The sequence below is a fragment of the Lodderomyces beijingensis genome (genome assembly GCF_963989305.1).
Source record: "Lodderomyces beijingensis strain CBS 14171 genome assembly, chromosome: 6".
Taxonomy (NCBI): Eukaryota; Fungi; Ascomycota; class Pichiomycetes; order Serinales; family Debaryomycetaceae; genus Lodderomyces; species Lodderomyces beijingensis.
The window spans coordinates 580,633-603,403 of NC_089975.1; the positions used below are offsets into that span (position 1 = coordinate 580,633).

Consider the following 22,771-nt stretch of genomic DNA (forward strand, 5'->3'; position numbering starts at 1 on the left):
CCTTTATCAAAAACATCAAAAAAAAAAAAGAGATTGCTTTCAATTTATATATATATACTTTTTTCCATAATTTTTTACAACAATCCAAGCTTTTCCATTCTAACTTCAACGGCTCTTCTGTGGGCCTCTAACCCTTCAACGTGGGCCAAAGTCATCACGGCTTTACCTATGCTCTGTAACCCGGTCTTGGTGACATCTTGAGAAGTGATGAATTTCTGGAAGGTGGCAGTATTGACACCGCTATACTGTCTAGCGTATCCGTAAGTTGGCAAAGTATGGTTGGTACCTGACGAATAATCACCGCAGGATTCAGGAGATAATGCTCCCACAAACACCGATCCCGCGTTTTCAATGTGTGACGGAACAAACGATTTGGCGTCATCGATCTGCAAGATCAAGTGCTCGGGGGCGTATTTGTTGGACAAGTTGAACGCTTCGTCGTACGTCTGCACGAGCAAGATGAACGAGTGGGACAAGCATTTACTGACGATTTCCTTTCTTGGCAAAACTGAAGCTTGTCTACTAACGGCATCTTTGAAAGAGTCGAGTTTCTCCGTTGTCAAACCGACCCCAATTAAAATAACTTGCGAGTCGATGCCGTGCTCAGCCTGAGATAACAAGTCGCTAGCAACGAAATCGGCGTCGGCGTTGCTGTCGGCAATGACCAACACTTCACTTGGCCCCGCTGGCATATCAATGGAGCACAATGCCTGTGTGTCGTTTTGCACGTACATCTTGGCTGCAGTCACAAACTGGTTCCCAGGACCCAAGATCTTATCGCACTTGATTATCGACTCAGTACCATAGGCCATGGCCGTCACGGCTTGAGCACCGCCAGCCATGACGATTTTTTGTGCGCCCAATTTATGAGCGACATAAACGACTTCGGGGGTCAATTTGCCAGTGGCTCTAGCAGGCGGGGAAGCGATAATGATGTTCTTGCAGCCGGCTACTTTAGCGGGCACACCAAGCATCATTGCTGTCGATGGCAACACTGCGGTTCCCCCTGGTACATAGAGACCGACATTTTCAATCGGCTTGGCGAATCTAGAGCAGTAGACTCCGGGGCACGTCTGCACAGTCATGACTTCTTCCTTTGGTAGCTGGGCCCGGTGGAATTTTTCAATGTTGGACATGGACAAGTCTATTGCATCCTTCATTTCTTGAGAAATGTCCATCAATTCCAGCGGGAATGGGGCTGAGAGAACTGGAGTTTCCAATTGCACGCCATCGAATTTAGCAGTGAGTTCAAGAAGAGCACTATCACCCCTCAGTTTCACGGCTTCAATGATCGGGAGCACCAATTTCATTATATCGGATGTCTTTTGCACGGGTCTGGTCATGGCTCTGATGACATCGGACGAGTCGATATTGTCGACAGTTATCGTCTCCATATTATAAGAGACACTAGCAGTAGGTTCCTTCTCTGTCTCCTTCTCCTCCTCCTCCTCCTCCTTCTTCTTGTTCTCGGCCTGTGTGTACTGAGGCTTGGCATCGCCTTTCCTTCTTGTGACTTTCAAAGCCTTGATATCCAAATTCTTCTCCACATCGGCCAAATTGACTCCATTCTTTACACACCACGTCATGACAAAGTACAACAAGTCAGCGGCCTCCCAAGCAATCTCATCTTTGTTGCCCTTGGCATCAACCAACTCGTCCAACTCCTCCTTCAACTTTGCAACTAACAAACTTTCATCGTTAAACAACCTTCTAGTATAGGAACCCTCGGTGGCATTTTCAAATCTATCTTGCAAGGTCTTGTCCAATTTCGCAAGACCTTTGCCCGGTGAAGCCACGGTGTCATCTCCAAAACAAGTATACTGCGTCTCTTTGTGGCAGAATCCGTAGCCTTTGCGACCTTCGACTATAAATTGCACCACATCCGAGTCGCAGTCCTTTGTGATCGCGAGCACCTTTTGAGTAGCTCCGCTCGTCTTGCCCTTGTACCAAAGCTCATGGGTTCTCTTTCTCGACTGGTAAACGCCGACTCTTTCCTCAATCGACGCTGCAATCGACGCATCCGAGGAGTAAACTATCCCCAATGCCGTATATTCTGGAGCTGGCGACGTGATTAGGGTGGTGTACAATCCATCTGGTCTGTCAGTAGTCAAAGTGCTGATGAAAAGGGCGGAAATGGAGATCTTGCCGGACTTGTCAGACGAGTCTGGTTTCTTCGTGGTCAACTCATCTCCAGGGATTATGGGAATGTATCCCGCCTGGGCCAACTCGTTAGCCTTTGTCTGCAGCGGTGTCTGCGCCAACTTGATATAAATGTCTCTATTCTCTTTGTTGTTGTACTTGGAGATATCGTCTAATTTCTCAGTCACAATAAGCGATGAGCCCAGATTGGATTTAACAGGGCCAGCAAATCTCGTCGCGGGAAGATCCTCGGCAATGACTGCCGTGAACTGCTCCTCATCGTGGATGAAGACCCTTTCCACTCCCGTGTTTAAAAGTTCAACAATCTGGTCAACGGTGACGTCCTTATCAACCTCCACATACACGGCTAATTCGTGGGGAAACTGGTTGAGCCAGTGCTTGTTGATACTGAGCGAGGAGTAAGGTAAAAGTATGTGTCCAACTACGCTGAACAACTCGACTTGTGGACTCTCGGCCGAGCTGACTAGCGGGAGCACGGGGAATGTCATTTAAACTGCTCTTAACTGGTTTAAATGGACCAAAACAAGAAAGTGAAGAAAGTGAAGAGATGTGTATATATGTGTGATAAGGAATCTATTGGAGAGTCCCTGAAATTTTTCAGCCGAGTCATGGGTGACTAAATTGGTAGCTCGCGTGAAGAGTAACGCAGCAAAGAGATTGCACGAAGTGAGTCAATCCATCCATCTACACCATCTTCATTCCACAAGAAAGAAGGGGCTTCCAAGTACAACGGAGTTCTTCAACTGCTGCAAAAACAAAAAAGAAGAAGAAAGAACCTCCTTATTTTTTTAACCTTGCAAAAGATTGATTCTATCTACTCAAAAATTGAACTCGCCTCTGAACTGGCTCAAATCCATGTTGGGCTTGACTTTTTCCACCAAATCTCTCCGCTCCATACCAATGAATGCCCGTTTCAAAGTTTCAGTCAACGAAGTTGATTGGTTATGGTTCAACGTTCCGCTTCCGTTTCCTTCGACTCCTTCGACCTGGTGCATCAGTAGACCACTAAGTAAATGCTCGACGGCTTCCTTGTAGCAGCCGATATTTATACAGGAGACGCCCAAGTTGTATCTTGCTCTCACAAACGTTGGCTTCAACTGCAACGCCTTGAAATATGCATCCACGGCTTCTTCCGACCGGTTGGAGTTGGCCAAAGACGCACCAAGTCGGTTCCACAACACGGCATCGTCGGGTCTTATAGTCAAGGCCGCTTTGAAACAGTCAATGGTCTTGTCGAAATCTTCATTGGCGTAAAACAATACACCAAGGCCCGTTTGGACGTCGGCGTCCATGCTTGCCTGGTCTGGCGATAGCTGGGCTGCTTTAAGGAAAAGCTCGGTTACTCTCTTGTTTAAAGAAAACCTGTCCTCATCGGTGATTTCAGGGTGCTCTTGTCTTGCCTTTTCAGCAATGGCGGGGTATTTGGTCGATATCCACCTTTCCAACGTTGCAAACGCAGCATTGTCGTAGCCTTCGTTGATATACGAAATGGCCAAATTCATCAAGGCCTCGGAGTTTTCTGGGTGCAACTCGAGACACTTCTCCAACGCTGAGATTCCGGCAACTTCTTTTTCATTTTGAGTTTGCACTTCACCCAACTTCAACCACGCATCCACGTGGTTTTGGTTCTTTTGAATGGCAGCTTCAAAAGCCAAAGCAGCTTCAGACAACTTGGCGCCGTTCTCCATCAACTGCAATCCAATCTCGTAGGGGTCTTGATCAGCAGGCAAGTCCAAAAACTGGTTTTGGGTTTTCTCTTCAAATTTGTAGTCGCCGAAATGGGCTCTAGTTGAAGCGTATTTGGCAAAATCCCTCTCCCACTGGTTCATGTCCGCTGGGAAAGGTTCTCTTTGTGTGTTTTTGAACTCCTCGTACTGCTGTTCAATCAAGTCGTTTTCCAACGCCTCCGAGTTTAAGCTGTCCCACACCTCTTGGAAGGTGGCTTGGTACTTGTCGTCAATCACGATATCGTCCTTGTCGTCAGCCACGGCGGCAGCTTCTTCTTGTTCTTTATTGAGCTCCGAGGTGGAGAGTTCCTCAATTTTTTTAAACTGGTCGTCCCAGTCAACTTGTTGCGAAGCACTCTGTTCCTGTTGTTGAGCTTGAGCTTGCGCTTGAGGCTGTTGATGCGACATACTCATCATTGGGCGGTAACTGCCCATGCCCATGCCCGTGCCCATCCCCATCGCCATCATGGGCCTGTACTGATTATAGCCGCCGTTGGTTTGTATGTTTGAGCCTTGAACTGGCTGCTGAGCCTGCTGCACTTGCGGAGAAGCAGACCTGAACTCGCTGGCCCACTGTGAATTGATTGGGTTCGCGTTGCTTGCAACAGGCGACGCAGCCTGCTGTGTGAAATCCTGCGACCAATTCATCTGAGGCTGCTGCGGCCCAGGACGATGTTGCATCCCGCTTAGTTCGTGCCTCATTTGCTGGAAATGAAAAGCGTCCGCCTGCTGAGGGCCACTGTTCATAAACTGGTCCAAGTTGTGTCTGTCCCTGGCGTTGATCAAATTGTCTCTCTTGAACCCTTGGTTCTGGATGATTCCTCCTTGTTGCGCAGTTTGTTGTTGCAACGATCTGTCCTGCTGGGTGTGCTTGTTGAGCTGCGAAACTGCGTTGCTGCCCACAGCGCACTCTGATCCTCCTCCGACAAATGACATTCTGTGATTTCCTGACCTATAAAGTTGCTGCTAAAGAAACCTGGAGCTAACTACTTGAAAAAGTGCTGATGGTGGCGAGTTCGCTTGGAAAGTTGATCACTTATCGGAATAGAAGTCTTAGAAGCTCTTTTTTTTTTTCGCCCCCAGGAGATTTTTTTCGTTAGCGGGGTTGGGTTTGCACGCTGGATGTTCACATGCCCACTCCTCGGATGTAAAGGCCCAGCCAAATCCAACGGTCAAGTCCAACGGGACCCTCCCCTTTTGACGCTCCAGAGTGGGAAAAGTTGCTCTGGTACCAACGTTGTAACTGCCAGTTTCCAGTAGCAAAAGAGTCTGCGCTGAAAAGTACAAACAATATTTATAATACACATCCATTCACAAACAACTTCATGGAAAACCCAAGCCATATCTAAAGAACTGAATCAAAATGTAAAGAAACAAAGAAGGAAAGTAAGAAAAGGACCAAAAAAAAAAGCCCAAGCAAATCAAGATATCACTGTTGGAGGCACCTTTTTTTTTTTTTGTTTTCTTCAAAATTCTTCGTTAAAGTGTAACTCGCCATATTTAGCTTGGTACTGAGCTATTTCAGGCTGACCGCCAGGGGAATCTTCATATCTTCTCTTTAAATGAGACGTTTCCTTTCCATGACCGTCAAGTGTCCAGATAGGAGCGTTTTCAATCCTGTAGTAGCTATCCCATTCTTCCAAATTCGACACGGTTCTCGTTGATTGCGACGAACTCAACAGCGGCGGTTGCGACAAGTGGTTGGGGAGCGGCACGCGTTGGTAATTGCCGCCAAAGTTGCCGTCTCCCGTGTTGTAGCCCTCGCTCACAGCTTTCCTTATCCTCATTGCCACAGCAGCTAGTGGTGAATCCACATTTGGGCCATAGGCCGTGCCGGCAAGCGACAACGTGTCTTGCTGGCTTTGTGGTTGATTGTTCGCTCTCTTGAGTCTCCTCTCCTCAACAGCTGGCATTTCTATTTATTTTTTTGGATCTTTTCCTCGTGCTAGAGAGCTTAATGTGTGCTTGTGTGTTGAAACGAGCTGATTTATCGCCATCCCTTTGCCCTAGACTTCTATGGCCTCCTCCAGCTCCATCCCTTTTCGCTTGCGATTATAACCCTGCGCTACCAGCTGTCGGTGTCCATAGATTGGAATAATGTGCACGACCTTTTTTTTTCCCGACTTAATGAAGAGGATTTTTTTTTTCAGCTTAGTTAGAAAAACAATTCTTACAAGATGAATGGAAAGGTGTTTGACAACGTCCTTTCAAAAACTTGGCTGAAAGTTTTCAGCTTGAAAAAGCCGGGGGGAAAGTGTCGACGTGTGTGTCTGCGTTAGTGGGTGTGCCGAAAATTTGATTGACGGAAAGATGCACAGTTGGTAGCAGCCGTGTTCGCTCAATTCCGTGTCACGTGCAGATCGACTTGTGTCTGCGTGGTAAAGCTGTTCGCTTGTTCCTGCCATTAACTGATTAGATTTGAAATGTGTCCCCCCTCACACATTAACAGACAGACACACGTCGAGCTAGTAAGCCGGTCGGCGTGGGCTGCCGTATCCGAGGTATCGTTGTTGTATACCGATAGAAGGCGGCTGTTGATCTTTTTCTCACATCCGAAACCCGCAACTCAACCAAGGAATATACAACACGTTGGACCGTCATGATCCAACCAAACTTCCTTCTTCTCCTTCCTCTTCTTCTTGTCTATAAATACTCGCGTGAACCCACCCACTTTTTTCTTTTCAACATTCAATTGTCTCTTGTGTCTTGCTGATCCAAGTTGAAAAGTTGCAACCTTTCCACGCAAAGATTGAGATTTGTCTCATTGTTAGCTTTTTTTTGTTGTTTTTTTCACGTTTGAACCTCGATAGTAAAAGAGTAGAAAAAGATGTCAACCGCGCCAGATTTCAACATTTCGTCAAATACGGCTCGCGAGTACGAGTCGCAGTACTCGGCACACAACTACCACCCCTTGCCCGTGGTTTTCAAAAAGGCCAAAGGTGCGCATGTGTGGGACCCCGAGGGCAAGGAATACCTTGACTTTTTGTCGGCATACTCAGCGGTGAACCAGGGCCATTGTCACCCTAAGATCATTGAGGCGTTGGTTGATCAAGCTCAAAACCTTACCTTGTGCTCCAGAGCGTTTTCTTCGGACGTTTTCGGCGTCTATGCGAAATACATTACTGGGTTTTTCAACTACGAAATGGTTTTGCCCATGAATACCGGTGCTGAGGCTGTTGAAACGGGGTTGAAGTTGGCTAGAAGATGGGGCTATGTCAAAAAGGGCATCCCTCAAGGCGAAGCTATCATCTTGGCTGCTCAAAACAATTTCCATGGGAGAACATTGGGTGTCATTTCCATGTCTACTGACACCGATGCCACTACAAACTTTGGCCCCTATTTGCAAAATGTTGGTGCGCACATTCCAGGAACACAAGACGAGATTATCAGATACGGCGTGATTGAAGACATTGAAAAGGCTTTGGCAAATGCGGGAGACAAGGTTGCTGCAATATTGTTGGAACCAATCCAAGGCGAGGCCGGTATCGTGGTGCCGCCATCGGATTACTTGCCCAGAGTGCAAGAATTGTGCAAGAAATACAATGTCTTGCTCATCTGTGACGAGATTCAAACTGGTATTGCCAGAACCGGTAAATTGCTATGCTATGAGCACTCTCAAGGGGTCAAGCCGGATATCGTATTGTTGGGTAAGGCAATCTCGGGTGGAGTGATTCCCGTGTCGGCGGTGTTGTCGTCGAAGGAGATCATGTCGACATTGGAACCAGGCTCGCACGGTTCCACATACGGTGGTAACCCCTTGGCTTGTCGCGTTGCCATTGCTGCGTTACAAGTGATTAAGGATGAAGAGCTTGTAGAAAGATCACAACGATTGGGTGACTTGCTTCGATCCAAGTTGGAACTGTTGCAAAAGGAAAGCAATGGCATCATTAGTGAAGTTAGAGGTGTCGGCTTGTTGTCGGCTATTGTCATTGACGAGGCTAAAACTAACGGCAGAACTGCCTGGGATTTGTGTCTATTGATGAAAGATCACGGGGTGTTGGCCAAGCCAACTCATGATAACATCATCAGATTGGCTCCACCTCTAGTCATTAGCGAGGATGATTTGTTGAAAGGTGTTGAAGCCATTAAGGAATCATTGAAGGAATTGCCAACGGCACCAAAAGCAGACCATTGAGCAAGCAAGAAAGAGAGGAACAAAAAAAAAATTGTACTTTTATGTAGAGAAACGAAAATAAAACAAAAAACAAAATTGGGGGATTTGCAATTGGAATTGCTCCAAAGGATGCAACTTGCTCCTACCTCCACCTTGGTTGGGAAACCCCACATTCCACCTGCACTGCACCACACAAGCACTTTTCGTGGTTCCAGGTAACAGCCAGTTGATGTTGAGTTCACATATGGCTTTTGAACCACACGTCTCCCTTGGTCATGGATGAATTCTTGCCATTTGATCCAAGAAACAAGTCACACTTATGCGGCAGTTAGTACTCGTTCGCAAACGGTGTATATCGTGTGCTAAAGGAATCAGACTGACATGCAAATCGAATTAATTATGGAGTTTGTATATCATTGAAGTAACTCTCATTCGTCAGTTTATCATCATCTATCCCACGCTCTGTGGGTTGCCCACATTTAAGAATAGAGAACATACTTTTTCAATCATGGGCCACATGAACGTGCAAGATAAAAGACGAAATTGGTGATGATTGAAAATGTGTTGCAAATTTTTGGACGTGTCTTCTGGCAAAAAAGGACGCTACCACGTGACGTTCAGTAACCAAAAGTCTTCAAATGGGAATTTGCAATTTGCCATTTGCAATTTGCAGACAGAAGGCACATTGGCAAGAGGAAGGGTTTTGTTTGCAGTAATGTCTAGAGTCGAGGTGTTGTATTGTCTACTACTTAACATAGAGGGTCCTAGGGCTTTGTAAGAGAGACAGAGACAAGGGGAAGCTTCACAGGCATGTTGTATCAGGCACCACGGCCGGTCAAGGCCAAGATTTATCATCAGCATTTAGAGATTAACAGTCCCTAAACAAACAGTAGACCGTCGTGAAAAAATGTGGTATAATCATCATAAACATACCGTGTGAAAACTCGCCTCAACCTTTCTCTCTCTCTTTCCAACACAATGGCTAGTGGCTTCTTAACATGATTTTCAATGCACCATTTATCTTGTTCTTGGCTGATGCGCAGCTAGTTTGTGAAAAAAGATCAGACACTTGAGAAGACTATCTCCATAAGAAAGTCAGACATATGCTTGTCTATTTGTCTTTTATTTTGATTCATCCTGTCAAAATTTCACAAACCACCTCCGCAATCAGCCAAAAGGGCAAATTTCCTTTAAAAAGAATGGCCATTAAAAGAGCAGCTAAAATGCCATGCGTGTGTTTTTTCTGGAGAAGCCGCACACTCCCTTTTATTTATCTTTTTTGTTCAAAACCTCATCAAAGTTCTGGTTTAATATAGTTAAAACATGTTAGTCACATTAACCTCTTTCACGTTGGTCATTGAATCAGAAATGCATGAATGGTATTGAAATAAAGTTTGTCAACAGCGGAGAATCCGAATCTGACTCGTCATCTAAAAAAGGGTATCATCACACTTCAATGGCTTGGGAAATATTTTTACATACTGAAACCTCTGACCTTCTGCAACGAGATTGAAACTTTCGAGGTCGCTTCATTGCAATTTTCGTTAGTACAATGCTCTCGAAAGATAAAATATAAAAAAAAAAAATTTCCAACCTTGGATCAGTAACGGTGGGTTTCTGAGGCCCACCATAAATGCATTCTCACTCATAAAGTATATATCAGTGCCCAGTGCAATAATTCCTCATAAGAAAGTATTGATTCCATAAAAAAAAAAAAATCAAAGACATACACTAGCTAGGAGTTAGTATAACAGTCCCTTCGTGAAAATCATTCCCCGTCATTTTTCTTCCATTCCAACGTGTAATCAGAGGCGTATAGTGCAAAAACTTATCAATCATAGAGATTCAGCCAGTAATTCCAGCTTTGTTTTTGTATAATCATCATTGTAGTTTGGCTTTCGTAGTAATGAAACTGGGGATAAAATGTTTTTTTTTGTCCATTATTCACATACGTTTTTTGAACTTCAAGACATAGTTAGTAAACCGTTCCCCTAGATTTCTAAAAGAAAGGCGGATTCAATGGAATAGAGAAAAAACTAACGATATATGTCGAATTCAGAATAAACTTAAAATCACAAAGTGTCATATACTCTAGTTTGAATTGTTTTAAAATGTTGGTTCATCCTCTTCGAAGTATCATTGTCTTAGTCCTCCACAAGGCATAAAAACACATACGGCTTAAATAGGTTGAAATGAAGCAACCGTGGTTCTTGCAAAAGAAAAAGAATGTGATGAAAGTGAAAAAAAACTCAAGGCCCAATTTTCTTTTATAACCCACCTCTTCGCGTGGTGGAAGGAAAAAGTTTTGGTGATGTGATGGGATGGAAAATGGTAGTGGAAGTCGTGTATTGGTTGACGATTGGAGTCTACCACACTGGCGGCCACCAACGCAGACCACGCTGGTGATACTGAAGACACTGGCGGCAGCTTTGTTTTTAGATAGATAGAGATGCTAGTCTTGTTGTTAGAATTGATCTCGTATATGACATTACAGTACTAAACTCGTCGACAGTTCCTGTGTATACGTGTATATATATTTGCAAACATTGGCAGATTCTTGAATCCTGTTTGCAGTTAACCCTCCAAAAAGAGCTCATCGAAAAGTATTGAGGGGTAACTGTGCTGGAGGTACGTTGAACGGAGGCATCATAGCCATCTGGGGCTGCTGCTTTTGTCTCTTGGTCTCGGGACCAGTGGTAGTACCAGTAGTAGTGGAACTACCACCCTCTGCTGCAGCTGCTGCGTCTTCCAAACTCCTCTTCTTGCTAGGGTCTTTGATCCCCAACTCAGCCTCTTTGGTCTGGACAAAAAAAGTGAGCCTCTTTTCCAAGTCTTCGTTGCGTATCAAGGAATCAATGTAAATGTCCTCGCTGCCACAATTGGGGCAATGGAAATCATTTTCAATCAAGACGTTTTCAAGCTCATCCTGGTTATGGTTAAAGTTTGTGAGTTTTTTGAGCTTGCTCGCGTCTGTGCAGCAAGGCGTCATGTAGATTGGCGGCAGAAGCAACTTCTTTGTCACGGATAAGCAGTCAAAAAACTCTGTTTTGCCCTCTTGCTCGGCAGCCGCCACTAGCCGTGAGTCGTACTCTTGTTTAGACTTCATGGCCGCATTCCGGAGCTTTTCCTGGTAGCTGATCCAAGTCTTGGAGTCCGCCAAGGCAATGGCATAGTCTCCTTCATCGGTGATCAACACCGCATTGCCGTCTCTATCTATCACGTCGCCATTTTCATTCGTGCTGAACAAACTCGAGCTTTTTTCAACTTCTTCCTTGGAAATGGTTTTCAAGTACGATTTCGGTATACCCGTTGTTCTCATAATCTTCTTCCCCTCGAAATTGGGGTCGCTGTTTGTGGGACAGTTTTTAATCCAGTGGTCTTTCTTGCCGCATCTGTAGCATATGTATCCCGGGGGCGGTTTGTCCTCGCTAGTGCTGGCGGTGGAGGCCGTGGGCTTGTAGTACACCATCCTGTGTTGTGCTAGTTCATCTTGCGTGTGGGCCCAAGCAGTATTCTGGTTCTCAAACATTTGCTTGATCCTGTCTTCCTCGGTTGCATTTGCCCCAAGACTCAGAATGTTTGAAGGTAAACCTGGCGCAGTATTAGCAGCGGCAGCGGCGGCGGCATTTGTACTGTTGATTGCCCTCCTGTTGATTCGCGGTTTACCGGTGATGTAGCGTGAGGCATTGTTGAATTTGCCCATTTTCGCCGAAGCCGGAGACCGTTTTGCAAAAACATAGCTTGATCTTGCGATAACGTCATTGTCTAGTTCGTACTCAACATCCGGTTGCTCAGCGTGGTATAATCGTAAATTGAAATCGGTGCCAGAGCCCAAATTGTTCTGGGTGATGATTTCCTTCTTGAGATCAAACACGCTGATGGCTGTACCGTCAAAGTGTATCACGCTTTTATTCTTTTGATGTAGAAACTTGTAGTATATTACAGAGGACATAACGGTGGTGGCAAAGGTGGTGGCAAAGGTGGCGGTCGAAAGAGGTGAAGGTTGTTCTTGAAATTAAAACCAACTTTTCATGATGTTGAAAACAAAAAAAAAACATTACAATCCACTTTCGTGGAAGACTTTGAAAGGCACTACATCTACATCATTGCGAAATACACTTTCATTGACAAAAGCATTCCCATGGGCTCCCCCGTCAATGTCAGCTACGTCACGTCCAATTTGCTAGGGTATGCAGAAAGCTTACCCACACAGAGTATCAGACTACCGTTGAAATATCCGCTGGCCGCAAACGATGCATCGCGTAGTTCCAACGCCAACGAGCAGTTTATCCAACACATTGCAACTTCGAACCAATTCGTCAGTTTCGGAGACTCGGCGTTGGTCCATTCTGTGTCGTGCTCTATATTGAACGACTTGAAAACTGTGGTCCTCACCCCGGTTGAATACAAGGCCAACAGTCTCGGGTTGAAATTCCAAAACTTGCAACTCGAGCTCCCACACCAGCTATACTCGTCCAAATGCTTGAGTGTTTATGCCAACGATGATCAGATTTTTTTGGACATTATCGATTCCAATTCCTTGTTGATCAGCTTGCAGTTGCCAATAGAAAGTTTCATCGAGAATAGAACACTAAGATTGAGTGATTTCGAACGATGGGGGAAAATCTCGGTGCCGTACTCGTTTGAAATGAGGTCATTTCCCTTTTGTATCAAGACAATCTCCGAGTGTGACTTGATGGTTGCTTTAAAAGATGGAGGCCTACTTCATTTCCAAAGAGAAACACAGCTTGCGGACGTCACCGTAATCACATTTTCAGAACCAGTATCTTTTATTGGTGGACTATTCTTTGGCGGTAGGAAAGATTTCGAGGTGAATGGCATTTCACTGAACGCCATAGTAGACCTGCTCAAAGTTGGCGATAGGTTAGTGACCTTGTCAGTTAGCAAGGAATTGAAGCTTTGGGACTTGTCAAAGCACCTACTAATAACGTCTGCCTCGCTATATCAAAAGCAACGGCACGACATCTGGCTCACTGGAGCACCTACAACTTATCTTCGCGTGCTTGAAGTGGATGGCGCCAGCATCATTACTTTTTTCATCACCACCACCAAAGCGGGAGAACTGAAAAAGAGCAGATTTGCGTTCAAGAGCTGGGAAGTGGCACCAACGAAGAATAATAATTCCTTTCGAGAAATTGAGAAATTTGATTTCCAGCCCGAACTCCCCAACAGTTTGTTGTCTTTATCCAATGCTTTCTACCACGATTCCCATTTCCAAAATAGCATTTGGTTCATTCAAGATTTCGATATCGAAAAATCTGGCGAAAATGAATTGAGATATCACATTCTATGGAAATCCAACACCAGCTCTATGCTTGTTTCATATACCATTGATTTCACCACTGGTGAAGTGAATAAAGTGGACTTGTCGCAGCCTCCAGCTCATGTAGAGGAGGAAGAAATATCCGTATATCATGATTCCGACTACTACCAAAGAAGAATATTTGCTTCGGGCAAGTTTGACAACTTGATCGTTTCCACCTCGTTGACGATTCTACGCCAGCACTTGAAAGCATCATCGCCGGAAGCTGACCATAACAACACAGCTCCTCCTCCTCCTCATCTTCTTCGAACTGAAGCCAACCAGTTGATTTCATCCAACTCGCCGTCAGGATCAACGAAACGTTTATGGTTCAAGCTCTTGTCGTTATGTGAAGAGTTTGCAAAACTAAGCCAGGAGGCCTTTTCGGTCATTTTGTTCAAAGACCGGGTGGTGACCGCCCAGGCAAACGGGTACGGGATCTTCAGACCCTCCAGTTACTATGAGTCGATAAGCTACAAGGACTTGGAAAGCCCCGATGGGAAATTGACGCGTATTTTTGACAAGTTCAAAACTGTCTTCTCTGCAAAATCTTACCACCGGTTACACGACTCCTTGTTAAAGACTAAAAGTCCGATAGATGTGCATGCGTTCAACGACTTGTTCCAAAATTTCCTTTCGAAAAAATTGTCAGATAACGAGATTCAAGTCATCTTGCAGGATTTGAGTGAGATACCTGGGGTGTTGGATATCATCAAGTCTTTGATTCCCGACCCCGACTTTCTGTTGGTTGAAAACCTCGCGACAATTTCAAAGTTGGGGGATTTTTTGAAATTGGCGTCGTTTGAAACTATAAAGAACATATCTTCCCAGCATTGCGCTTTCTTGTTAGACTTGACTGTGTTGCTTCTTGTATGCGAAGCCAACGAGGAGATTTTAAAGATTTTAAACAGTGCTGTTGAAAGTATAAAAAGTTTCAGTGTTGCAGACACCATCTTTGATACCTGCTTCACGTCAGACACTAGTGATGCCCCGATTGAAGTAAGCGGACTTAGCAACCCAAATTATTCGTTATTTTGGTCGGTTTTTGTCTCGCGAAACAAGGACATGTCGCAATTGTTGAACAAGTTGAAAACAAACGAGGCCTATGACTACTTCTACAATGACATATTGTCAGGAAGCAATCGCTTTCTCACAGATGCAGTGATTGAGCTCATCAACCACAAGCAGGGCAAGTACTTGCAACAGTATTTCTGCGACAAGTTGGACCCGTCCAACGTGGGTGAAAATTTTTTACTCGGCTTTATCCAATTACTCACCGCTGATCCACAAGGTTTTGCCGCCACTTTTGCAAACTATGACCAAGTCGAGCATCTCAACGTCAAGTGCTTGCAAGGGTTGAAGCAAAATGGAGATTTTGCTAATTTTTTGGAAACTTTCGATAGCTTCCCCACGAAATCAGAATACTACCACGCCTTGTCTGTCTTGGCCTTGAGTCCATTACAAAAGGAGTCTCGTTTCGCACTTGAAGTCGAAAGGGAATACATTGGAACAGCATTGCACTTTGAACAATTGGCGATTGACAACACGGATCTCCAATCCGCGGTGGAAGAATACTACTTGAACATATATGACTTGGCGCTGCAGATTTCAGACTACCAGTTGACTATAACATCGCTAATAAAGCTAGAGAAAACGAGGCAGTTTGAGTCGTTGCTCACGAAATTCATCCAAAAGATCATCCAGGAGCTGAAGATCAAATTGATAGTCTTGACCCCGGGCGGTGAAACTAGCACATTTTTCCGTAACCACTACAGCGTAGTTGCTTCCATCATTGCTGAATACGCGTCTGAGCAACCGCTAGTCCAGTCATTGAAAATATACAAGTACTTGTACTCGTGGAAACTATTTGGTTGCGTTGAATCCGAGTTGGAGTTGGGGGATAAACGAGGTGCCGTTGAGGCATTGTATGAATACATTGTGCGGTTCAAGGATCAGTCGCTAACCATAGAGAAGAAGGCCAAGTTGGAGATCTTGGAGCTTTACATGATCATTTTGAACTGTATAAAGACGTTCCCCGATGAGGATCAATGGCTAGTCAAGCGCTTGCAAAATGGAAGAGAAGTGGTTGAGATTAAACAACTCAAGATCGAATACTACGAATGGATGAAAAAATTGGACGATGACTTGTCTATTTTGTACTGAAAGAAGTGCTTTAAAATTTAAGAAGAGGAGTATATATACACGTTTTTTTACATTAACGTTACACCAGGTATTTTTTTTTTTGCCTAGCCGATGTTACCCATTGTGTTACCTGAACCCTTGGGATTGTCGTCTTTCCAATCGTCCCATTTCCTCTTTTCCAACTGCGCTTCATCGTCCCCACTATCATCTTCATCTTCATCATCGTCGCTCAATGCACTCTTTTTAATCTTGGGCTCTTCTTTCATCATTTTCCCATTGGCCAATTCATACTCTAGATATTCGTCAACACTCATCGAAGGCAACACTTGGCCCGTTCCAAAAACCCTCAGCTTCAATGCCTCTCTCTTGTTGCCGCCGGTGATCGTAAAAGGTTGCAATATTTTCCCTTGTCGATTAATCAAATCGGAAATGTTCTTTTTGCCATTTGGATTGGGTACCGATTCAACTCTCGTGGTGAACCCCGTGGGATCCTGTCCTTTTTTTTGCTTCATACGCTCATCGCCATTAGCTTCAGCTGCCCTTGCTCTCGCTCTTGCTAGTTCATCATTTTGTGAATAAACGGGTCTATGGGCAAGAACTTGTAATTCCATCGCTATCAGCTCGGCCATATCGAACGCGTTCAAAATATGCAACTGAAGTTGATCTAAATACATTTGCCGTACAATTTCTTCATCTATTCCTTTATAATCGTCGAAACCCAGGCTACCATCACCATTATCATCATCACCCCCTTTCAACAGGGCAAAAGTATCTAGTTTCGCCTTCAACTCGCGCTCCTTTTTAAACTTTTCAATCTTCTCCAGGCGTTTGAGTTGCGGAGACTGCACAATCTCCTCGCCTCTCTTCAACATGTCCAACTGTGTCGTTTGGTCCTTGGTGAGCTGTTCGTAGTTGGCCACGTTGGTCAAAAAATCAAACAAGTAAGTCCGCGCCTGAGCCAAATGGTCCACCTTGTTGGCGACAGCAATCTCGCCATCCTTGATGAGGAGTTTCGTGAATAAGCTGCAAAGATAGTACCATATGTTAAAGTACTGGATATAGGACGTGCTCAACTCAGCAATGAGCTCGTTTTCGCTAAACAAAGACAAGGATTCAACCAACCGGAGAAGTAATTGGAACTCCGATATCAACTTGACTAGTTTGGTTTGAAATTGCATCGAATCTTGCCTTTGCAGCAGCGCCAGTAGCGACTCATACTCAGCAACTGCTCGCTTGTACCTCTCAGTAACTGTCAATTGGTCCATTGCAAAGGTTTGACCTTTCTTGAAGGGGGTGGAGGACAAGATCAAGATCAACTGGTGAAGTAATACTGTAGAAGAAGGCCTCTTTGCTAATGGCTATCAAGAAGGTGTCTCTCGCGTGTGTGTCACGTGACCGCTGTGTCGCATTGTCGTGACATGTTTTTTTGCAACACGACACTGCCGATAACGGAGCTTCTCTCTTGAACCTTCAGGTGTTGCCAAACTGGACTTGTTACAAATCAACCACAGCTGACTCTCAACTGGATACAACACACCTCCAAGAGACAAGGACGACGTTGTTGCGAAAGAGATGAGCGCGCCCGCATATTATGAACTATACAGAAGATCCACAATTGGAGTGACGCTAACCGATGCGCTAGATGCACTCATTTCCGAGGAGAAAATCCAACCACAGTTGGCAAACAGAATACTAAACAACTTCGACAGGATAGTTGCTGAGAATTTGAAAAACGAAACAAACATAGCGAAATCAAAGTTGACTTTCAAAGGCGATTTGGATACGTATCGCTTCTGTGACGATGTGTGGACTTTTATCATCAAGAATGTGCTTGTGAAGTTGAATGATGTCACGAGCAACTCGAGTCTGAGTAATGACGGCGACATGGAGATTAGCGTAGATAAGTTCAAGATTGTTGCTTGTAATTCGAGAAAAGCCGGTGAGGCCTGAGACCTGAGAAAGTTTCATGGGGTATAGAATAGAATAGTCAGTGTACATATAAGTAATATATATATATATATTGTCTCTATTTAGATTCTATTATTTGTTGAAAGATATCACAGCCCACTTACCTGAACTACTCCAGAACTCGCCAACTTCATTTCCCGCCTCCTCGTACTCCTTGATCAACTTTTCATTGAGCCCCTGGGGCAATCCCACAACAACGTCAGCCTTACAGGTACGCAACGACAAGATACTCAATCCGCTGCTCTTCAACTCCTGGATAGCTTCACTAAACGGCGTGGTTTTGGGCCATTGCAAATCGCCAGTCAATTTCCTATAGTTCAAGTCACCTTTGAAAATGACCAAATCGGATTCTTTCAACTGTTTATACAAATCAGCAAACTTTGGAATTGCCCAGTAGTTGTAGTCCAACGTCCAGAATGGGTGGTGGTTCACGATGATCTTGTTGCTCTTGTAGTAACTGGTAATCTTTTCATAAACTGTGGTGATACTCTTGGCGTCATCCTTGTAAATCTCGGGGAAAAACTCGCCATCGCTCAACTGTTTCAACAAGTCATCGAAATCCTTGGGCATGGTATCACTAACAAACCAAGGAATCTCTTTACAGTGAACGTGGATCTCCGACGCCAATTTGGAGTCAAGGAGAAACAAGGAAAGAATCAAATCGGCAAACAACTCAAACCCGGAATTGTCCAAAACAATATCGATCCTCGTGCTCTTGTCGCTGGTGTTGCCCAACCCACTTTCAACCCAAGCATTTTTCAAATCATTAACAATAATCTTCTCCTCGTTCTTCTTGCGCACTTCAGCACCTTGCACCGACTTGATGTCTTCAAGAGTGACGTTTCCCGCAAGCAACGACAAGTCCGTGGCGTTGCCCCATAGTGAAATGTCGATGAATTCAGCAAACAACAAGTACAATGCTTCTTGATCGCCTGCAACTTGCCCCAATTGCTGCGATAAGCTCTCGTACCGCTTGCACAACTCCAAGACTCCCAACTCGGACTGCTTAAACGTCTTGGTCTTTAATCTTGCAAAGACATCATATGTGTGCCAGAATTTATCAGTTTGCTCATCGATAAAGAAATTGTTGACAAACTGGTAAAGGTAGCACTCGAGGTATAACCATGGTCCCGTTTGCCAAGTGACCAACCTTGCTTGGTTGAAGTGAGCCAAACTGGTATTGAAATGCTCCAAATATGGATTGATTGCAATTTCCTGCTCGGTGAATGCTCTGACTTTTGCATCGTTCTTGAACTCGGTTAATAGCTCCTCCAACTTGTGGACAATAGCAGTGCCCGATTTTTGCAACTCTGGGTGTTGCTCATCAACACTTTGGCGGACATCGTCAATTGCGCCTTGGATAATTGTCGGCCAACGTTTATGAATGGTTGGATACGCAAACGACTTCTTGTCGTCGTTATAGTACGGCGGTGGAAGTGTTGACGGCATTTGCAATTGTGAGGACGGGAGATGGGGATTAAAACAAATTATGAGAAAGAGTCCGGTTGTTACATTGTGCCAAAAGGAAAAAAGTAATACCTTGATGCGCCCCGGGTACCGTACTTGAAGAAGACTTCTCTATTGCCGCGCGCAGGTGTGGAATGTTTCTTTCAAAAGGGATATAGCTCAGAACCCCCCCAGTTGACCCGACCAGACACTCAGCGGGGATTTTCCAACAACCAGATATCTAGAGATCTCCCGGTTGGCTCTCTAGGTCCAAAGAGCCTCAACATTGTTGAATATAAACTGTTCCCCACATCCTCTTCCCGCAGTGCAGGGAAAACCACAATAAACCCAGATATCCTGGACCAGGACGTCAAAGTAGTAGAGATGATCTCCTATTTATACACATATATATGTAGATGTTTATAGAACAAAGTAATAATTCAATATATTGATGAATATAAACACTGATAGTAATGACAAAAAAAAAAGGATAAGATATAAAACAAAACAAAAAAAAATCAAGCAATCATCAGCCGAATATTAGTAAAAGTAGTAGTAATAGTAGTAACAGTATTAGTATTAGCAGCGAGACAACAACGGGGGGTGGAATTTTTTTTTTTTATCATCAATAATAGCTCTTTATAATTTTTAATGATCAGGATGAAGAAAGACACTTAAGCGAAGCAAACAAAGACGTTGATCAAATTAAAAAAAAGCAAGGTTATTGAGGTGTGGGACAAAAAAGTGTGTGGTGTGTGGTGTGGGGTTCAACTCAATTCATCCAGAAATCCTTGTTGAAAGTGGACATGTCATAGTATTCGTTGGGGTTCTGGCCCTGGTTGGAAGGCTGGTTTGGATTTTGAGGATTCTGGGGGTTTTGAGGTTGAGGTGGATTTTGGTATTGTGGTGGGTAGGGATATTGGTAGTGCTGTTGTTGTTGGTACGCTTGTTGGAATTGCGGTAAAGTAGGTGGGGGAGGTTGGTAGTGCTGGGGGGGCAATTGTTGATGGAGGGGCTGTTGATGCGGAAGTTGAGGAATCTGCGGTTGTGGCGGGTGTTGTTGCGAGGGGGTTGTTGATGCAAGCGATGAAGGTGGAAGCGGTTGTTGTTGTTGGTGGTGGTGTTGTTGTTGTGCACTGCTTGTACTAGTACTAGTTTGTTTTTGTGTCTTTGCTGCTTCTAAACTGAGTTTTTTTTTGCATATTCAGCCTTTTCTTTTTCATATCTCTTCTTGTCGGCTTCCGCCTTGTTTTCATAGGGAACCTTGTCCTCGCTGCTCAAGGCCTTCCATTTCTCTCCCAACAACTTACCAACTTGGCCAAAGGAAATGCCGGGGTTCTCAGCTCGAACAATGTCTCTGTTTTCATTGGCGAAAAACATGTACGCGGAAAGAGATCTCTTTGGCGCATCGGGATCCTTCTTCTTTCTTGAGCCTTTCTTCCTTTCTCCTTGGTTAGACATTATGGACTGCTGCTAGCTAATAGATTAGTATACAATGTTGGAAATTGAAACCGGGGTTGTTTATTCGCCAACAACAAGAAACAAAAAAACAAGAAACCAAAAAAAAAAATGAGATCTTGAATAAGTGGATTTTTTTGCCAACGGTTGGAGGTCACAATATATATGTGTGTGTGGGATCTGGAATGTCTTGTGTCTTGTCTTGTGGGAAACCAAAACAACAGTGGAAAAGACGCGATACAAATTATTATGCCCTTGGTGTGTGTGTAGAGTAGTGTCTGCGGTAATGTGTGGTCGTGCAGGGAGTGCCAAAAAAATAGCGTGTCGCAGTTTGGAGCACACTCACTGTTGTATTGTATTGGAAACAGGTGGTAGCACCAGCAACAGCTGCAGCAGGAGAATGTTTACACTTTGTAGACAGACTGACCATAGTATGTATGTGTGGTGGTGAAAGTGAGGGGTAGTGCAACTGGCACCAAAACACTCGCGGCGTGTGTGTTCGCCCAAAAGGGGAGCAAACAGTCAGCTGGCTGGCTCAACTTGTCTCCCGGGCAGTTTGGGGCAAACTCAATTTCCCTCCCATTTCGCCAGCGGGGAAAAAAGGGCCAAAAAAAAAAAAAGAGGGCGCTCACCAAAACTGCTTCCCACATGGCGCAGGCAACACACACTCACAATCACAATCACACATATTGACTCGATAAGTTGGCGGTTTCCCTTGTCACTCCAATTGGTTCGCATGGCCGTCATTCTCATCCAGAGGGCCAGAGGGCCCCTTCTCTTATCCTCTGTTTTGCCTGTGTTGTAAAGGGCCACATTGTATGCTCTGGTCAAGTGTGGTGTAGTGTCGGTGTGGAGTTGGCCAAACGGGGGCTAGTTGTTGTCTCCCATCAACGGCTCGGTTGTGCCACGTCTTGCCACTGGCTGCATCTTCTTATCTTTTTGTTGTGGTGGTGGGGGTGGTGGTTGTACCTGGACTCAATGGCATTTTGGCTGTAAAAAAAAAAACCTTTGGTGGTGGATGGTGGTGGGTATATATATAGAGAGAGAGATGTGTATATATTGTTGTGGTGGTTCGCTTGTTGTTCTGGTTGTAGCTGTTGTTGTGCGTAGTAATATAACACTTATACATACTTAATAATATACGGTCCCTAGTAGTAGCAGTAGTAGCAGTAGTATGTGCCTAACTATGGAGCGATAGTAGTTAGTAGTGTGAGATGTAGTATGGTAAGAGGAAAAAAGTGTATTAGCATTTGTATGGTGAGTTTTTTGTATTATCCTCTAATATATATACTGCTAACTACTGCCACTGGTAGCTGCTGCTGCTGTTGGTGTTAGTGTTAGTGCTTGTTAAGGGAGGGGTAGTGTTTCATACACCAAAATGCGTCTTCTCCGTCGTTGCTACCATGTGTGCACGCTTGTCTTTGGCAATGCAATCAATCAATCGGTCATCAGTGGTAGATCCATATATACCAGGGCCAATCTTCCCTAGTTGAATCTTTCAGATTGCAAAAAATACCAGTGGTTTACCAGTGGTTGTGTCCTCTCATTGCTTTGCTGAGATCTAGCACCCTTTAACAAGTATTTTCTTTTTTTTTTGACTTTTTTACTCTCTTGCTTCTCTAGGAAGTTGTTGCTTGGATAACTTTTCAGAGGAAATTGGCGCCAAATTTTGCCAAAACCTCAATTCTACATTAAATCCTCAACTACGCCTAGAGGTTGGCTATTTCCCCTTCTTTTGAAATATAGGCTTCTACTTCTCCATTTACCTTATCTCGCTATGCACAACTGGCTTGTTGAATTAGTCAAAATACCCTACAATCGTTGATTCAACTCAGTGCCAAGTCACGTGATGTTTACTCATTTCGAATCTCACGGAGGGACCAGATTTATCAGGATTTTTTTTTTCAACACAAGTGCCATTTACACAATCATGATTTAGCTGCGAAATCTTTCTTTTATGTCAACAGCCGCCAAAAAAAAAAATGCCTACTCTTCAAGCTCTAGCTCTTTTTATATATGTATATAGGTTCAAAGTGGATTCTTACTCTTCAAATTGTCCAAATCTCCTACAATCCTGACCAACTCTCTCCGCCAATACAATCAAAAGGAACGTTACAGATATACCAACATTGATTAAAATCAAACACACAATCCATTAAACATTTACCTACAAAAAAGAACAAAAAAAAAAAAAACAATCAAATTTCCTAAATCACTTAGTCAAAAACCATTTGACTCGATAACCCCCCCCCCTGGTCCAAATCTATCAAAAATTTATTATACATTATCGTCTCGTGTGAAAAGTATCTTTCATCATCCGCGTCATTTTATAAAATTCCTTCCCTCTCATCTTTTCTCGTCTCTTTTTCATCATTGTATATGCTGCGTTTAAATCACCCACGGTTTTGCATCCCTCCACGTCAACACACATAT

At 44.2% G+C, this 22,771-nt stretch overlaps 10 protein-coding genes across 10 annotated transcripts; 3 read left to right on the forward strand and 7 right to left on the reverse strand. All coding sequences in view use genetic code 12, as the record gives it.

The window, feature by feature from the left end:
- Positions 1–74: 74 nt before the first annotated feature.
- On the reverse strand, positions 75–2,648 carry LODBEIA_P49820 (uncharacterized protein; the record flags this gene model as incomplete). Its single annotated transcript, XM_066975263.1, has 1 exon — positions 75–2,648. The coding sequence occupies one exon, from the start codon at positions 2,646–2,648 to the stop codon at positions 75–77; it is 2,574 nt and encodes an 857-aa protein (XP_066831920.1).
- A 330-nt stretch (positions 2,649–2,978) lies between these two features.
- On the reverse strand, positions 2,979–4,823 carry LODBEIA_P49830 (uncharacterized protein; the record flags this gene model as incomplete). Its single annotated transcript, XM_066975264.1, has 1 exon — positions 2,979–4,823. The coding sequence occupies one exon, from the start codon at positions 4,821–4,823 to the stop codon at positions 2,979–2,981; it is 1,845 nt and encodes a 614-aa protein (XP_066831921.1).
- Positions 4,824–5,353: 530 nt separating this feature from the next.
- On the reverse strand, positions 5,354–5,800 carry LODBEIA_P49840 (uncharacterized protein; the record flags this gene model as incomplete). Its single annotated transcript, XM_066975265.1, has 1 exon — positions 5,354–5,800. One exon carries the CDS (start codon positions 5,798–5,800, stop codon positions 5,354–5,356), a length of 447 nt encoding a protein of 148 aa, XP_066831922.1.
- Positions 5,801–6,714: 914 nt separating this feature from the next.
- On the forward strand, positions 6,715–8,022 carry LODBEIA_P49850 (uncharacterized protein; the record flags this gene model as incomplete). The annotated part of the gene is made up of 1 exon (XM_066975266.1): positions 6,715–8,022. One exon carries the CDS (start codon positions 6,715–6,717, stop codon positions 8,020–8,022), a length of 1,308 nt encoding a protein of 435 aa, XP_066831923.1.
- A 2,572-nt stretch (positions 8,023–10,594) lies between these two features.
- On the reverse strand, positions 10,595–11,953 carry LODBEIA_P49860 (uncharacterized protein; the record flags this gene model as incomplete). Its single annotated transcript, XM_066975267.1, has 1 exon — positions 10,595–11,953. The coding sequence occupies one exon, from the start codon at positions 11,951–11,953 to the stop codon at positions 10,595–10,597; it is 1,359 nt and encodes a 452-aa protein (XP_066831924.1).
- Positions 11,954–12,142: 189 nt separating this feature from the next.
- LODBEIA_P49870 (uncharacterized protein) lies at positions 12,143–15,487 on the forward strand (the record flags this gene model as incomplete). The annotated part of the gene is made up of 1 exon (XM_066975268.1): positions 12,143–15,487. One exon carries the CDS (start codon positions 12,143–12,145, stop codon positions 15,485–15,487), a length of 3,345 nt encoding a protein of 1,114 aa, XP_066831925.1.
- Positions 15,488–15,570: 83 nt separating this feature from the next.
- LODBEIA_P49880 (uncharacterized protein) lies at positions 15,571–16,731 on the reverse strand (the record flags this gene model as incomplete). Its single annotated transcript, XM_066975269.1, has 1 exon — positions 15,571–16,731. The coding sequence occupies one exon, from the start codon at positions 16,729–16,731 to the stop codon at positions 15,571–15,573; it is 1,161 nt and encodes a 386-aa protein (XP_066831926.1).
- A 307-nt stretch (positions 16,732–17,038) lies between these two features.
- On the forward strand, positions 17,039–17,416 carry LODBEIA_P49890 (uncharacterized protein; the record flags this gene model as incomplete). The annotated part of the gene is made up of 1 exon (XM_066975270.1): positions 17,039–17,416. The coding sequence occupies one exon, from the start codon at positions 17,039–17,041 to the stop codon at positions 17,414–17,416; it is 378 nt and encodes a 125-aa protein (XP_066831927.1).
- A 90-nt stretch (positions 17,417–17,506) lies between these two features.
- Positions 17,507–18,883, reverse strand: LODBEIA_P49900 (uncharacterized protein; the record flags this gene model as incomplete). Its single annotated transcript, XM_066975272.1, has 1 exon — positions 17,507–18,883. One exon carries the CDS (start codon positions 18,881–18,883, stop codon positions 17,507–17,509), a length of 1,377 nt encoding a protein of 458 aa, XP_066831928.1.
- Positions 18,884–20,059: 1,176 nt separating this feature from the next.
- Positions 20,060–20,341, reverse strand: LODBEIA_P49910 (uncharacterized protein; the record flags this gene model as incomplete). The annotated part of the gene is made up of 1 exon (XM_066975273.1): positions 20,060–20,341. One exon carries the CDS (start codon positions 20,339–20,341, stop codon positions 20,060–20,062), a length of 282 nt encoding a protein of 93 aa, XP_066831929.1.
- Between the last annotated feature and the right edge of the window lie 2,430 nt (positions 20,342–22,771).